The 17,724-nt window shown below is 42.5% G+C and overlaps 1 protein-coding gene across 3 annotated transcripts in view; it reads right to left on the bottom strand.

Moving 5' to 3' along the window:
• The window catches only part of LOC124605423 (inter-alpha-trypsin inhibitor heavy chain H4-like), a 262,768-nt gene that overhangs the window by 197,958 nt on the left and 47,086 nt on the right, over positions 1-17,724 (bottom strand). The window contains exons 13-16 of one of the 3 annotated variants that reach the window (XM_047137117.1): positions 17,538-17,579; positions 12,938-12,991; positions 8,965-9,042; positions 7,061-7,179 (exon numbers count right to left, since the gene is read on the bottom strand). The exons of the other annotated variants lie outside the window; for them this stretch is intronic. Coding sequence (XP_046993073.1) covers positions 7,061-7,179; positions 8,965-9,042; positions 12,938-12,991; positions 17,538-17,579 — 293 coding nt within the window. The remainder of the gene's footprint in view (positions 1-7,060; positions 7,180-8,964; positions 9,043-12,937; positions 12,992-17,537; positions 17,580-17,724) is intronic. 3 annotated transcript variants of the gene reach the window in all.

The following is a 17,724-nucleotide window of genomic DNA, read 5'->3' as shown; positions in this document are numbered from 1 at the left end:
AACCGTCTAAAAACATCCACAGACTGACCGGCTCACCGAACCTCGACCCAAGTCCGCCGGGAGGATTCGTGCCGGCGACCAGACGCTCATTCCAATCTGGAAAGTCGTGCGTTAGACCGCACTGCTAACTGGGCGGGCAATTATTGTGTCTACTGAACGATTGTTTCTATTAGACGCGTTCCAGTCGTATTAAAATGAAGTTTTGCGTAAGTCTCCACTTTTTGGAACTACTGTCAGGGAAGGTGTACCAGGTTCACAGTTAGTTTATGGAACTAGATAGCTTACTCCATACAAGGGGTTTCGCACATGTTAACCAGTGCAGCCTGAATGCACTTCAGTCTACTACCTAGCTCGTGTCAGTTTCGACAGAGCCGCGGGCGATGCCATCGCTGGTCCTCATTGTGCATGTGAGCCTGCGAAAAAGTTATAGAGGTTTGCTTAACAGCAGGGTTGGGAAGCCCTTTACGTTTGACACTCGTGTTCTCGTACAGATTCCATCAATTTCTTTAGCCTTTCGGTGGTGGTCTATGCTATCTTCTTCGTTGAGAGATGAATATCAGCTGTGATTAGTATTTGTATTTGCAATGATGTAGAGATGTATTGTGCTACTTCGCCATGACTGTATCAGGACTCTGTTTTACGTCGGTGATATTGCATAAGCAAACAAAACTTGGCTTTGTGTCGTTTGACTATTGGTGTAGTAAAGTGCTGAAGCGATAAGGGAGCATTCAGGGAAGGAAACCGATATTATGCAAATAAAGTGTAACTACCTTTCTGTTGTGACAATATTTAATTTCTGTGAATAATAACCGGGAGATAACAATACAAATGATTCAGCAATTCCTGGTTTGCTCTCCACAGCTCTGGGAGGCAATATCTGGAACAAACCTCTGCTTAGATTAGCGGTCTCGGCAGTAGGCACACGGCTCATCAAATGATCATGGGGGGAACTGTGTTGTCCGGACAACAAGCTCCGACGTAACTGGAACAGAAATACAAAAGTTATTCAAAAAACGTGTGCGTAGTCCATTCATTTACTATAGCAAAGAAGGTGCCTGAGTGGTTCTCACTCCTCCGCATCTCTCCTGTTCAGTAATTTCTCTGATCGTGAAACCGATGACGAACACGCAACATTTCTACGTTAAGGAATATGTAAAAGAACTACAACCACTAAGCAGTCGTGAAACTAATATATGATCTTGCCATTCAAAATTAGCGGTTCTGTGTTGAGGCAGTTCATATTCAGATTGCAGCATTACAACTACGGACAAGTGAAGGCGTCATTGACAGATTGTTGCAGATTTTTTGTACAGATATGCTACTTCAATCGTGTTTTCTGCTAAGCTCTACGTAACGTTGAAACGTCATTCTGAATCAATATTTCCCTGTACTTTCCGATTGTGACAATAAAATGTTTCTGCCGGTATACAAAGATCCACAAAACAGACGTTAATAAGAAACTCATGTGGCTGTGACCTCAGCATTTAAAACCCAAAACGCAGGCAAAATTAAGGAAACTACGAAAGGAGCGTTGTATATACGGCAAGGCTTCTTCCTACCATTCTAACTTCTCCTCTGTTTACACAGTGTGTGAAAGGAGTTTGTTGCTGTATCAAAGACTGTCGTTAGTAATTGAAAGCGAGTTGCTCTACACTGAAAAATTGGATCCTCACTGATTGTAGTTTGTTTTCAGTGAAATAACGTGTTCAATTAGGGGACAATTTTCGGATTCTTTTGATCACTTACAGCCTGTGATAGCTGAGACACCGTACAGTACGAATCAGGATTTTCGGTTTAGCATATGATTCAGGATCATATTGTCATTGGCATTTTAAATTATTCTGAAATATTTTCTTCCCACATGGGACTACGACAAATCCCGTGAAACTAATTTTTCTTTGGTTCTTGGCAGAACATTATTATAAGATTTAATCAGAAACATATTCCTCCCGGCATACATAAGGAACAGCTTTCTTTATCTTTCGATATTTATCTTTCGATATTTTGGTAATTCAGCGTAAGGCCTTCCTCAAGGCGAGCCGTTGACAGAATTCTGACTGTCTGAGTGTCACTGTTTCTGTGTTAAAATTGTAAACACATCAAGTTTCGTAAACTAATCAAGTTTCGTAGATAAGACAATCAGCAAAATAGCGCCATTCTTAGAAAAAACTTCTGCATGTAAGATAAAAATGTAGGAAACGTCGAGTCAGCACATCGTCAGTGCTTACAAATTATGTGGCTGGTTATTAAAATGGAGAGCAGGTTAAGGAAGGACAGGAAGCGAACAGGACCAGTTTCTCACAGAGCGCCGACGAGAAACGTTTCCCATGAATTACCGAGATGGAAGACCTCGTTTCGGTTGAAAGGTTGTCCGCAGTCTGTATTTACATAGATTCCTTAAAAACAGCGTCAATCTATTGTGATTCAGTGACTAAGGTACCTGTAGAAATACAATGAACAAGACACGAGGGCTTGCATTCTGCACAAATGACGCCACAACGTTGTTGAAAGTAATTCTGTATTAGAAGCAGCTACTGACCTGCCGTCGACCACACAGAGGTAGGGCAGGAAGTCATCGAGGCTGTCGGTGAAGTTGGGCAGCACGCAGTTGGCCAGGTGTCGGCACTGCCCGTGACCTCCGTCAGGGGTCGCGCACTCCTCCAGCTGCGACTCTGCCTGTGAAGGAAACAAAAGGCCTTTCAGTTTGAAGTGTCTAGTACGCTTACTTCAAAATTTACATCTGCTCTAAGACAGCAGTCTCCCCGAAAGGATCTCCTCGACGCGTTATTTCAGAGTTGATTATCGTTGAAGTTTGCCTGTCAAGCTGTTGGGCGCAGAAATTCGAGTAATCCATAAAAGACGCTGTCGCTAAACGTGTTCGTGGTTTGGTTTCCTGTGGCCCACATTAATTTGTTTGCGCAACTATATCGTTACGCAAACGAATATCCCTAGTTACATCCAGTGGTCAGCTCGGAATTACATACCCGTTCATATGCTTTTGATCAAATAATGTAAGGAGTTGCCAATTTCTTACTCTGTTACCTCAAAAATTTCACACGTATTTCCTAAAAACTCTATTCAAATTCAGCAGCGTTTAATAAGAAAATTCGACAATATTTACAGTGCTCTCTTTTAAACTCATCTGTTTTTTCGTTTTAATTGTAAAAATGTATTTTATACACATTGATGCACAATTAAACGGGAAATTCGTAGCATAACTTGAATTTCGCAAGAGCGTGTTTCTCTCATTATCACACAGTATGAGTAGCGAGAGACTTGTTCTCAGTGGCGTCTGCTCGTTTCTCAAATGAGGGGTAGCAGGCTTGACATTTGCCAGGAAATATCGTTGCGTTACGAGACTGAAGGTGAACCTTTTCTCCATAAAATCATGACTTCAGATGAAACTTGAGCTCAAACTAAACGTCAACCGATGAAACCCAGACGCAAAGAGTCGATCCAGAAAAGAAAAATCAAATACCCGGAGACTGATTCGAAATGTTGTGGCACAATTGTTTTCTCGTGTAATTATATTTCTATCTGAAATTTCATATGGACTTCTGTTTGCACCCAAGACGGCGGCTTCCGATACCGTCATAGGTCTTCCCCCCTCTCCCATCTAATACTCCTTTACATTATCTTTTTGATTATACACCTGTTTTCATTTTAAAAGCATGGTAACTCACGTAGAGACCATCATATTTATTTTACTTCTGTAACACCCACTGAACGGTCTTACTGAGCCGCGCGGAGTGCCCGCGCGGTCGGGGCGCCATGTCACAGATTGCGCGGCCCCTCCCGCCGGAGGTTCGAGTCCTCCCTCGGGCATGGGCGTGTGTGTTGTTCTTAGCATAAGATGGTGTAAGTTGGTTTACGTAGTGTGTAAGTCTAGGGGCCGATGACCTCAGCAGTTTGGTCCCTTAGAAATTCACACACACACTAAAAAAAAGAAACAGTCTTACAGACTTAGACTCGGGTTGTGAAAGCCTCGGCCCATTAATTAGTGGCAATCTGTTAGAAAGTGCTCATATTGGTACATCTGTGGAAACAAAAATCTGCTGTCGGGTAAAATTCAAAACTGTGTTCCTCAAATCCGCGCATTGCAACACGATCTAACAGTCTCTTTGTCGTCGTCGAGGTGCTGCTCAAACCTGTTCGTTAGTTACTTACATTTTTCTTGATTATCTGAACGATGTTTTCATCGAAATAATGTGGAACGAGTAAGTTTACAGGACATGTATACATCATTAGTGTTAACATTAGTTCACACGTTATTATTTTTAGTCCTACTCATGTAACTACACTTAATTTTCTTTTTTTCTGACTAACAGTTTCAATTAAAGACTTGTGACTGGAATAAATATAGCTGCCCTGGAAAATTGATTTTCAATTAGATTTAAAACTTACTTAGTTACCTATGAGACATTTTGTATCATTGCTTAAAGTATACAAAACAATTGTTGCTGTATATTGAACTTGTTTCTGAGACACTGACAGCTGTGACAATGGGTAATACAGGTCATTTTTCCCTATAGTGTTCTAGGTATCTGCATCACTGTTTTTCTCAAATTGTGGTGGACTATTTATGACGAATTTCATTAGCGAATATATATGTTGTGACGGCGTAGTTAAAATACCTAGCTCCTTGAAGAGGTGACGGCCGTTGGTTAACGCCACATGTTATTCTTATTGCTCAATTTTGCGCAGTAGGTAATGAGTCACCCCATAAAAATATCCCATAAGAAATAACTGAGTTGAAATATGTAAAATACGTGAGGAGTTTGATACGTTTGTTTCGGGGATTACCAATTGCACAAGAGCAAATGTAGCTGAACATAATTGTTTGAGATGTCCGGTATTATACTTCTTCCAGTTCAAGTTCTCATCAATATGTACACCCAAAAATTTCGAGCGTTCTACTCTATCTACATACTGTTGCTCATCATTTGTTGGTGTGACTATTTGCTGCACAACTTCTGGAGGTCATCCAGTGTATGAGGAGGATTTCTGCGACGATGCACTGCAATTTCCAACTAAAAGCAAGGACGGTTAGTCAACTTAATGTCAGCAGATACTGTAGACTAGCCCATTCGGTTGATTGATGCTTGCTGGATGAAGGTGTTCACGATGACGGCACATTGTTCTCCTGGGTTATCACCTTGAGTATCGCCTAAATTTAATATACTGAACGGAACAATATGTTGGAGGTTTCTTCCCCGAGGTGTCTGGCATACATACACGATACCGGCATAAAACTTAGCTAACCCTTCTCCATGCTCCACACCTGGGACTTCATGTCTGAGAAGTGCAGTGGTGCACGGGTGCCTCGGAAGTTTTCTACCGCGATGACCTGACGTCATACAAACTCTGTACACGTTGGCAAAGAGAACCCGAGAACACTGCTTGAGATTCGATTCCAGACGTTCCCTTGTTATGTTCTTCGTGTATCACTGGGTTATGGCGTTTTTAATGTTGTTTTTAATGAATGCCTAGAGGTCGTAATGGCCGCGAGGAGGCAGATAGATACGCTTTTGCCCTTCAGAGTCCTCCCAGTTGTCTCCAACAAGGCACCGTCCAATTCTGCTGCAGCCTCGTCAGGGTGTATTGTCTGTATTGTGTAATAAACCGGAGACCTAGAAACGACGGAGAGGCTTCGTCCCCAGTAGACTTCAGTGGTTCACAACCCCACAACAGGCCACAGCTGTCCACCCACCCCACCGCCGCCCCACACCGAACCCAGGGTTAATGCGCGGTTCGGCCCCCAGTGAAACCCCCCCCCCCCCCCTCCCTCGGGAATGTCTCATTTCAGACGAGTGTAATCCCAAATATTTGCGTGGTAGAGCCATTATGGAGTACGTGCACGCGGTGATAGTGTTTGCTCAGCAATCGCCGACATAGTGTAACTGAAGCGGAATAGGGGAACCAGCCCGCATTCGCCGAGGTAGATGGAAAACCGCCTTAAAAAGCCATCCACAGGCTGGGCAGCACACCATACCTCGACATTAACACGCCAGGCGGATTTGTGCCGGGGACCGGCATGCCTTCTCGCTTGGGTAGCAGCGCGTTAGACCGCTAGCGGGGCAGGCCTCCTCGGGGTACTTACGAGCCATAAGTTTCATATCATCAGCAGGTGCTGTCGACTGCGTGTGACCAATACGAGGGGACAGTCGACACAAAACGCGATTTCCACAGCCCGCTTGAAGATTCCGCGGTTTAGTCACATGCACTGAAAAAGCAGATTTACTTTGACCTCCATCACACACTTGGCTGTACTTAGCAATTTCTGGTGATCAGAAGAGTATCCAGGGCCACCATTTCGGTTAAAAAGAAAAAAAATAAGAAATATTCATGTTACAAGGTTAGTGCGAAGCTTCTTTGGGCAGCTTACTTATTTGCAACGGAAGGCCTCTGCAACAGGTCAATAAAATCTGCTCACTAGATCGTGAAGTACGCTTTAGAACAGTGCGTGTAAGATCTAAGGAAATCTGTTCGACGGAATCCCCTGACTTACGGAACCTACAGTTACGCAGCGAATGAACACACTAATTTGCACTGTGAACCTATTCTGAAAGGCAACCCGATTATAAAACCTCCAAGTTGTGTTTTCACATTATGCGGTTATCTTCACGTTATAGAAAATGTATTCAGCAAGGTGACCGAAGACTCATCAGTATAGAGTAGTGGTCCATATGGTAGAAACCTGTGCGCGCAGGTCTTGAGGAGCAACAGTAAAACTATGAAGTAGATGATATTTTTGGGTAAGATATAAGTAATTGTCAAAAAATAGCCAGAATTTACAGTGCTGAACCGTCGTCGTATGTCCATCAAAATTCTAATAATAGTTCATATTCTATCCTCACTTTGGAAAGCTACTTGCACCACTCTGGACGTTAGACAATTGACTTCCACAGGTGACACTTTCGCGTAACTATAGGTAATACGATCTGAACTGAAACAAAGTGCTATTATTACCCTTAACACACGCATCTACATGATCTACCGTCACAAAACTAAAACGATATGGGGCCGTGTTTGTTCTACATACTGTGAACTACTTCCTTACCTTGTTAAAAGCCAGCTCGTAGGTCTCTGCCGTGCCATTCACTTCTAGTGTGACGTGTGAGGAGTTCGAGACGCCAACCAGCCACGTGATCTCCGATATGTTCAGGGTCTTCGGTTGTCCTGTAACGCAATCAACATCAATGGTCTTCTGTGTATAACAAGCGACAGAAAAAATTAAGGTAAAACTACTTTCAGTTTCTGGTTTAAGCTCTACTGATAATTAATGAGTAGCAACGGAATTTAGCCATGTCACACTAATATACAGCGGGAGGTGGCTAAATCACTGATCTAAAATTGCTTTGCACCCGATACAGATACTTCTAAACTGTTTACACGTAGATGAACGGTAACCAGGGATTCATGAAGCAAGAGCAATATCTCCTCGCAGCTCAATTAATAAGCGCATAACATATTTTAGGGTTCACAACGCCATTTAATTACGAAGGATTGGTCGACAAGAAGAGCAGCAGGACTGTATACTGAACGGTTCCCAGGTAGACGCTGAAAGTACCTCCTACCTTCGTTGAAACAATGAAAAGCGCGAGGCTGGAAGTTTTGCTCAAGAAAACTTATTCGACACAAGACTGCCATCAACGAACCTGCGGAAGTACCGTTTTCCTCAGACACTGCAATAGATCCGTAGGTCACTTCTTGTCAAATACAAAGAGTAGTTTGTATCAGCCAAAGAGGCGGTCTGCATACTCTTCATAGGCAAAAATATCAGCATTTCTTTATTTTGCTACATCAGAGTTTCATCCTCGTTTTGAATACTGTCACTGGGTTCGGCAGTAAGATAATAAATACTCTGGAGACTGTATTCCTTCCTGAATAGGCGTCGTTGACAGATCACGAAGTTATAAGTTTGAGAATCGTTCACTACTGGTCGTTGGTTAACCCACATCGGCTTCATCAAGTGACTAATGAACTACCACAGAGTGCGGATGTGTGGTGTGGAGTAACCGTACAGCACATGTTTAGCACTTGTTTCATTTACAGTACTCTAAACGGGGGAAAGCACACACATTTCTTAATGAATAATGCACCCTCTTTATTAGAAAATATGCGTTTGAGATCACGTTAAATGTTGCTTGTCCATCATGATAGATGACCTGTTCATAATTCTTCAGCAGGGAGAGACACTTTCAACCACCTGTTTCCAAACCTGTGGGTAGGAAGTGGCAGTCCTATTCAGAGATATTCAGTACGATCGCCTAAATGATGGCGTTAGATTTCTTTGTCTGGGAATCTGGGATGTAAAATATCTCGTACCTTTCAGCACAAGAAATCGAAAAATTCAGTTACTTTTATTCCATGATTTCTTGTTAGATTAGCAAATGTTTTGTATCACTGGGTTTGTGTGATCGAGATCTACTATTTTGGCGGAAAAAATAGCAGAATTCCATTAAGGGAAAACAAAGTGATGCCTGTATCTTAGTTAGTAATGAAGTTGCGAGAACGGATAGATTTTTTTTTCATGATTCACTGGTTTTCTGTGAGTGAAGTATGTGGACGACTTCGACTGATTGGTGAGATATTGGAAATATCCATTTTATCTGCGAAAAATATCATTTACAATTGTACGATTTTTAGGGCATTGCTCTGAACAGTGATTATCGACAATATAAAATCAAGGAGTATGCCTAAAGAGAAGAGCTGGTAAGGATTTCACAACTTGTGGGTTCACGGAAGTTTCCGTTAAGTACCGAAAAATCTCCGCCAACAGACAGGTTACATCGTTCAGTGATACATATTCCGATAAAGAGTCAATTTCACAAATTTCTCCAACAACTGGTGTTGTTAAGACTAGTGGAAAGTAGCAGGCATGTGTTCTAACATCTTCGGTCCATGTAGTTTGGGCAGTGTCTTTTATTTCAGTGAAATCAGAACTTTTAACACGCAACTCACCAACAAAAGCCAGAACACCAGGGTGTAAAGTTGTGGTTACATATGGACCAGAAGAAACTTTTGCTGCCTCAGGAAGCACTGCAAAGTAAAAGCATATGTCATTCATTGAAATCTCAACTTATAAATAACATACATCAACATTTGTTTGTACCTTTACAACCTAGAAATATTTTCGGGTTATTCCCAGCAAAAGCCTTAGGTATCCACTATAATAAGAAATTTCAACAGAGAGGCACTGATATTTACACTGCTCAAGAGTTACAGTAAAATCGTCATGTTTGCGGTGTGTCTAAAGAATGCATGTTGCGATGATCCAGGAGTATTACAGCCACTGGACATACACCGTTTCTGTTCTAATGCGACAGATACCTCCGGGAATTAGATTAATCTTGAAAATATACCGAGATTTTGGAATTTGAGTGAATCACATATATGGTTCCCCACGTATTCAACAACCTCCCGGAATTAAATTACACTGATCAACACTTCGACTGAATTGAAGAAATGTTTCAAAAGCCTCTTAAAATGAATTTGAGACACCATAATTTAATTCATGTTCACGAGATAATATGGATTTATTTTACTCCATAACGTTAAACTTGCGTGGAATGTTCATATTTGCCTTTTATTCACATAATAGAGATTTGTGTCTGGAATCCTTGGGATATAGCTCCTATAATGTAACACAAAAACAAAAGTTTTTGGACTTCATATACAACAAACGCATTACTTCAGTCGTGAATACAAATAGCAGATTCCAATTCTTTCATATACAAAAGAAGCTCCTCCGTGACTATGAAAAGGACGTTTATAAATGATTTATTTGACTTTTCCTGGAGCACTGGGCCGGTTTGCCATGACCGAATTATAGGAAATATCCAACTTGGAAATCAAGGCTACAAAAGGAACTGCTGCACATAAATTCACTAGTTCTTCCATTTGAGAGAGAGTGTCTAATGTGTACTGAAATATCTGCACTAACTGACATTCGACGTAAAGTTTTGAGTAAATCTACATCTACATGATTCCTCTGCAGCAAAATTTTAGAATTGCAGGGTACAAGACGCCACTTTCAATCCACACCTCTACCGTTTCACTCCCAAATAGAGCGATGGAAAGCATCTCCCAGTACCACGTCTCTTATTTATCTCGATGGTCATTCCTACCAAATCAAATAGGAAGTGAAAGTTGCTGATTGAAAGTTCTTGACAATATCTAGCCTTTACTTTGATGATTACCATCCCAACACGGTTATTAAATTAGAAACACTCTCTCACGGATGTGATTGTGAAAACATAGTAACATATTGAGGGAACCGGTTTCCAATGCCTAACACCTTATAGCACAGACATAAAACTCCTATCAGGAACGTCAAGAGAAGCTTAATAACAACGTACATGTTGACACCTGAGCTGTTACTTTCACCAGAGTCCAATGTCGAATGAAAAACAAACGATATTTAAAATCTTTTACCATGATTGATCAAGCTCATTATGCAATTCATCAAGGCTAATATGGGAGACGTGTATCTTAGACATAGAAACATCAGCTGGGATAGAGAGAGAGAGGGGGGGTGGGGGGGGGGGGAGTGAGAGACTGAGGGCAGATAAACATTTTAAGAGCACAGTCACCAGAAAAGTTGTAACTAAATACCATACAAACTCTCCGTTAATTTCGGCTTTAAGTAGTTAATAATAATTATCAATAACAACGCTTTATACTTTTCCAAGCATCGTAGAAAGGTGTACCAACCAGAGACTTTTCCTTTGCATTGAGTACCGTGTCACCTGAAGAAACCAGATATTCGGTATTCTGTTATTACATCATAATCTAGTAAACATTAGAATCAGTCACAACCGTCAAATATGCATTTAAATCCACAGGAAGCGATCTGATATCGAACGACTCCTTGGATCTAGTTGTGAAGCCGAAGAAAGCCAGACTGGGAATTTGTGGAGGAATAATAGCGAGGAGCAACCCATGTTGGAAGGAGATAGGGCACTTAATCTATCTGTGTAGGAACGTGTCAACTTCAATTAATAAAGGAGATCAAGGAAAGAGGAACCTCTTATTTTTAACGGGTTTATAACGACAGTCGGAGCGGTCCTAATTAACTTTTAACCTTGTTTAGTGGAAGACTCTACAAGAAAGAAGTTGTGCACCACACGGAGGCTCATATTCATAAATGGGAGAGCTTAGGTTCAGAAATGAATAAAAAATACGTTATTTCCTGCCATACGTATCTCATAATAACGACAGTGAAAGGAATTTATCTGGAAGTACACTACTGCCCATTAAAATTTCTACACCAAGAAGAAATGCAGATGATTAACGGGTATTCATCGGACAAATATATTATACTAGAACTGACATGAGATTACATTTTCACGCAATTTGGGTGCACAGATCCTGAGAAATCGGTACCCAGAACAACCACCTCTGGCCGTAATAACAGTTTTGATACGCCTGGGCATTGAGTCAAAAAGAGCTTGGATGGCGTGTACAGGTACAGCTGCCCATGCAGCTTCAACACGATACCACAGTTCATCAAGAGTTGTGACTGGCGTATTGTGACGAGCCAGTTGCTCGGCCACCATTGACCAGACGTTTTCAATTGGTGAGAGATATGGAGAATTTGCTGGCCAGGGCAGCAGTCGAACATTGTCTGTATCCAGAAAGGCCGGTACAGGACCTGCAACATGCGGTCGTGCATTATCCTGCTGAAATGTAGGGTTTTGCAGGGATCGAATGAAGGGTAGAGCCACGGGTCGTAACACATCCGAAATGTAAAGTCCACTGCCCAAACTGCCGTCAATGTGAACAAGAGGTGACCGAGACGTGTAACCAATGGCACCCCATACCATCACGCCAGGTGATACGCCAGTATGGCGATGACGAGTACACGCTTCCAGTGTGCGTTCACCGTGATGTCGCCAAACACGAATGTGATCATCATGATGCTGTAAACATAACCTGGATTCATCCGAAAAAACGACGTTTTGCCATTCGTGTACCTACGTTCGTCGTTGAGTACACCATCTCAGGCGCTCCTGTCTGTGATGCAGCGTCAAGGGTAACCGCAGCCATGGTCTCTGATCTGACAGTCCGTGCTGCTGCAAACGTCGTCGAACTGTTCGTGCAGATGGTTGTTGTCTTGCAAACGTTCTGTTGACTCGGGGATCGAGACGTGGCTGCACGATCCGTTACAGCCGTGCGGATAAAATGCCTGTCATCTCGACTGCTAGTGATACGAGCCCGTTGGGATCCTGCACGGCGTTCTGTATTACCCTCCTGAACCCACCGATTCCATATTCTGGTAACAGTCATTGGATCTCGACCAACACGAGCAGTAATGCCGCGATACGATAAACCGCAATCGCGATAGGCTACAATCCGACCTTTATCAAAGTCGTAAACGTGATGGTACGCATTTCTCTTCCTTACACGTGGCATCACAACAACTTTTCACCAGGCAACGCCGGTCAACTGCTGTTTGAGTACGAGAAATTGGTTGGAACCTTTCCTCATGTCAGCACGTTGTAGGTGTCGCCACTGGTGCCAACCTTGTGTGAATGCTCTGAAAAGCTAATCATTTGTATATCACAGCATCTTCTTCCTGTCGGTTAAATTTCACGTCTGTAGCACGTCATCTTCGTGGTGTTGCAATTTTAATGGCCAGTAGTGCATTTCGAAAAGCATTTTTCCCGCCACTGGCTTTCGAATGGACTAGGAAGACATATCTTGATTCTGGTGCATCGCCGCACCGTGCGTTGCTTTGCACAGTACTGATGTAGAATCAGATGCAGGTAAGACCAAGATTATTTCATCTTTCGTTGGTACGTAAATAATTTTACAGAGATTACGGTCTCGGCTAAGTTGTCCTGTGTCTGGTCTCGCAAAAACAACGATTAAGAAAAAAAGCACTTTGGTTTTTATATTTCATTTGACTCAAATAAATAAACATGGAACTCACCCAGAGCAGGAGAACAGCAGAAAGGTAGGCCAAGTCGGGAAGGCACAGGTCCTGCTGTAAAACAAAAGCAGACGACATTCGTGTGAATGTAAACACAAGCTTCAAAACTCGTTAATACGTTTAGAAACCAAGAATTTTTCCAAGGCTGTTAATAACGTAATTAATGCAATCTCTCAGTACTAGGAAATTCCAACAGAGCGCCAAATTTATTTGTGCTGCTCGAATATATGCCAAAGTATTCACAGGGGAAGCATACACAAAAGAACGTATGCGGCTCCAGGTCCCTGCAAGTAAACAGCAAAATGACATGGGTCGTGTCTATACAACGTAATGAGAGGGGTACCAGTTGCGTTAAGTACATCTTGGCAGTATGCTGCCTATTTAAAATTTGAAGATGAGGTATTTGGGATGAGACTCAAAATAGCTATAGATATTACCAGTTAACAGCTCGGCATGGCACGTGCATTACTAAGATAATTTTTTCAGAAACGCATAAATGCTGTTTGCCGCGAAAACTTTATCAACAGTGGCTTTAGATTTGCTTGGTCGCAGGGTACCCATTTTTCAGGGGGAACTCTTTGACTAACGGAACAACCTCGCCTGTTTGAGGAACAACCCTCTTAACACGTCGTAAAACATATAAGGTTGCACACCACTGTGGTCAGACAATGGAACGAGATAGTTCCGACGGTGCGGATTCCCAGACACAATTGTGTATTTCTTTCACTAGTCAAAAGTGACAGGCATCAACGATCAGGACATGTTAAGTGATTTGAAACGGGACGGATTCAAATGATTCGCACCGTAATTTAATTGCAGGACGACGCTCCTCGCCACAGGTCTGAGATCACCTAAATTGTTGGAGCCATCATTTTACACGGAGTTGATTCCGCCGAGATATTCAATCACCCTTTCCCTCTCATATCACCGCATAGAACTTTAACAAGATAAATTCGCTCCAAATTTCCATTTGCGTCGAGACGACATGCTACAGCTATATTATCGTCCGGATGACCTCAGAGGGGATACACTTGTGAGCCCACAGATTATAACCACATGCTTAATAGCGTGTTGGCTTACCTCTGGTCACGCAATACTGGTACATTATTGCCCGGTGGTTTGTGGACTTGCAGCTAGCGGCTGGGGGCGTCACAAATGGGTCCCGGTTCAGGCGTAATTGTTGTCGTTGGCACTAAAATGAGTTCACTATCATACTTATCAAACGACTATAGAAACATTTTGGCCTTGTGGTGTGGATCATTATCCTTCTGGAAGATACCATCGCCTTTTGTGAAGAGCTCAACCATCAAAGGATGCAGGTGGTCCGCAACAGCGTTGAAGTAGTCCACAGTTATCGAAGTGCCTCCGATTATTACAACAGGTCCCACGGTTGACGCAGGTGGACGTCTGCCATAGCATGATACTGCCCCTATCTGTTTGCGCCTGTGCGACGGCACATGTTTCGACCTGCTGTTCGCTTCGATGACAGCGCAACCGCACGCGCCTATCGATGTAGTGTAACAATAAAAGTGGCTCATCTGGCCAGGCAACAAGTTTGCACCGTTCTACGCCTCAGTCTAGATGATTCCATGACCATTGCACTCGTAATTCCCTGAGTCGTGGAGGCAACATGGAAACATTTACGGCTCGTCCATGTTCAGTAATGTACGATGAGTGGTGCGCTCCGAAGTACTTGGCCCTGCACCAGCAGTGCACTCTGTCGTCAAATATGTCACAGATCGCCGTCTACCCTGATTTACAGAGCGAGCAAGCGTCCGAATTGCTCGAGGTGTGACGTGATGTCGACGTCCAACACCTTGACGCGTATTCGCGGTTTCGCCGTCCTCAAACAACCATCCATAGATTCTCACGACAGTAGCGTGCGGACAGCCAACCAACTACACCGTTTACGAGATGCTTGTGTCCAAACTTCATGCACTAACAATCTGCCCCCACCAAACAGGTTTATATCAGCGCATTTCTCCATTTGCGGCCCGTGTCATTGATAGAATGATTCCCCAATAGCCTCTGCTGCACTAGTCAGGTTCTTTACAGCGTCACATGCCTGCAACGCCATCAGTTGGTTTTCGATTTCACAGTTGGCAGTGGACATAATTGTTTGGCTTATCAGTGTGTATTTATCAAGCCGGCCGCGGTGGTCTCGCGGTTCTAGGCGCGCAGTCCGGAACCGTGCGACTGCTACGGTCGCAGGTTCGAATCCTGCCTCGGGCATGGATGTGTGTGATGTCCTTAGGTTAGTTAGGTTTAAGTAGTTCTAAGTTCTAGGGGACTGATAACCACAGCAGTTGAGTCCCATAGTGCTCAGAGCCATTTGAACCATTTGTATTTATCACTTGAGTAAAACAATGACATTGGCTGTATGCTGACAGAATAAAATATCTTTGGTCTGAGACATAGTTTCAGTGTAATATTTACCTCACATACTCAGATCTCTCTCTCTCTCTCTCTCTCTCTCTCTCTCTCTCTCTGTGTGTGTGTGTGTGTGTGTGTGTGTGTGTTTCCAAACTGTAGCAGGAGAGACAGAAAGGTAAAACCTTTATACGAATTATGCCAGATCTTTTGCAAACCAGTACAGAGAGTGTTTGAAGCAGTTTCATAACCAGCGAAGTAATTTGAGAATTACGATCTATGTACTCGGGCCACAAGACTACTGTACTTTTTCACAATGGAGGGCACTGCCACGGAATGCGAGTCCATTATGCAAATGGAAATTTGCTGCGGTAAGTGATATATTATGGTTTCGGCTACAATTTTCCATGTTTTAAACAAAGAGTGACAATGTATCCATATAAAAATACAGGATGTAATGCGTATAAGTGCGGATATTACTATTGGTGGCTGAGAACGGTTCAGTAAACAACATTTCATCAATATTTATGTCATTTGCTTACTAATACCTATCAAGAGCAGTATGTTTTAAGTTGTAACTCTTCAGGCTTTCCCGGCGATCTAATGACATCTTGGGTTGTCGGGTGTTCTGCCGGATATCAGCGTCGTACTTGCACGATATTTCGGTCACGTAGCTCGTGACCTTCATCAGGTGCGACCTGAGACTGGTCGCACCTGATGAAGGTCACGAGCTACGTGACCGAAATATCGTGCAAGTACGACGCTGATATCCGGCAGAACACCCGACAACCCAAGATGTCATGTTTTAAGTTGTTTAGTACCTCCAACTAAAAGTAACAAGAACAAGCCATCAATGCTTATTTTCCGCTGGGCAGCGGGTCAGGTGGCTAAGTGTGGACGCATGGACGCAAAACATTTAATCTATACTGACAGGCGACCATGCAGAAAACATCAGGTTGTAAAGTTTGTGACGTGTGTGTGGAAAGACTGTGCGACGCAGTGAAAAAACAACCAACACACTGATGTTTGTACATGTGTATTAAGGTACAGCATGTAAAAAAAAGTCTGCAATAATGCCTGTTACACCCTCTATGTTCTATGAAGGCAGCATTTAATGCAAGAATTAATGACAAACTATCTAATCAAGCGAGAAAAGAGAATGTTGTGGCTGCACTAAGAAAACACTTCGTTCTTTTTATTTCGAAGAAAAAATTCATAGAACGATTAGTTGTCAATTGATTATCATCAAGGTAATGAAATGCATCCAAACTGTAAAATGCTCGCGAGCTTGTAAAGAGTAAACAACGTTAACAGTCAAGAGAGGAAAATTATAAGAAAGGTTTACAGCGTCTGTGTTATGCAGTGCCTGTATAGTATTATACGACGTCCTTCGGACATGCATGCATACCGAACGCAACTGGCACTGCCGACGATCTGTACGCATATTAAACTGAAGAAACGTATCCGCAATTTTCGAATACCAATATACATCAGCTGTGCCAATGATTAGTGAGTGACTCATGAAAATTTGTGCCGGACCGGGACTCAAACCATTATATGGTATTCTACAGAAACCAAGAAATACAGACAGTGCAAACCTGTATTATATCCCCCGGAAGGCGAATACGGCGGGGATAATAATCTCCATCGCTGTGCGGGAATCACATGAAAATGTGTGCGAGCGAGCATAGGACATGGAAACTGCCTTAGGGAAGATTGAGTAGTTCTGCGAGGCGCAGAGTGATAGTCGAAGTGATTAATGTGACAGCTTGCTATAAGTTGGAAATCCGGTTTCGAATCATCGTCCGGCACCAATTTTCATGAGTCACTAACCACGTAAACAGCTGATGTGCAATCGTATTCACAAACTGCAGATACATTTCTTCAAAATTATAAGACTTTGTGCTCACGTGCCCTGCATATTAACCTAGAGGACCATGCTGCAATGAGCGTTACTGTGATGTGTGCGAAGAAAAAATTAATGAAAGTTATGAGCATACAAAATGGAAGCTGAAGGTTATAAACCCCTTACTACGACAACTAAGTTAAATACACGCATAATAGAGGAAAACTGCTATGCAATATAAGTCATAAGAAAAAAAACACGCAAGTGCCAGTTCTAATACTATACGCTTCGCGTATAATTGATACAATGCACAGAACTTAAAATTATAGCTCATGTATGTGGAATAGGAACACATAAAGATAACATGTACCTGAAAGTACTTACCTAACGCTAAGATGTTAGGGCTGAAGCCAGAAGTTGCAAATGCTGTAACGAAAAACATAAATCTATTATTTACACAGTGAATAACAAAAAGCATGTTTCGGTAAATTTCTCATCAGTTTATTACTAAAATAACGGAGCAAATCGTTTGAACTACTGAATCCGTACAAAAAGTCAGATTTTTACCTTG

This window comes from Schistocerca americana, chromosome 1 (genome assembly GCF_021461395.2).
Source record: "Schistocerca americana isolate TAMUIC-IGC-003095 chromosome 1, iqSchAmer2.1, whole genome shotgun sequence".
NCBI lineage: Eukaryota > Metazoa > Arthropoda > Insecta > Orthoptera > Acrididae > Schistocerca > Schistocerca americana.
The sequence above is the reverse complement of the archived record's forward strand: the minus strand, read 5'-3'. Positions and strand labels throughout refer to the sequence as shown.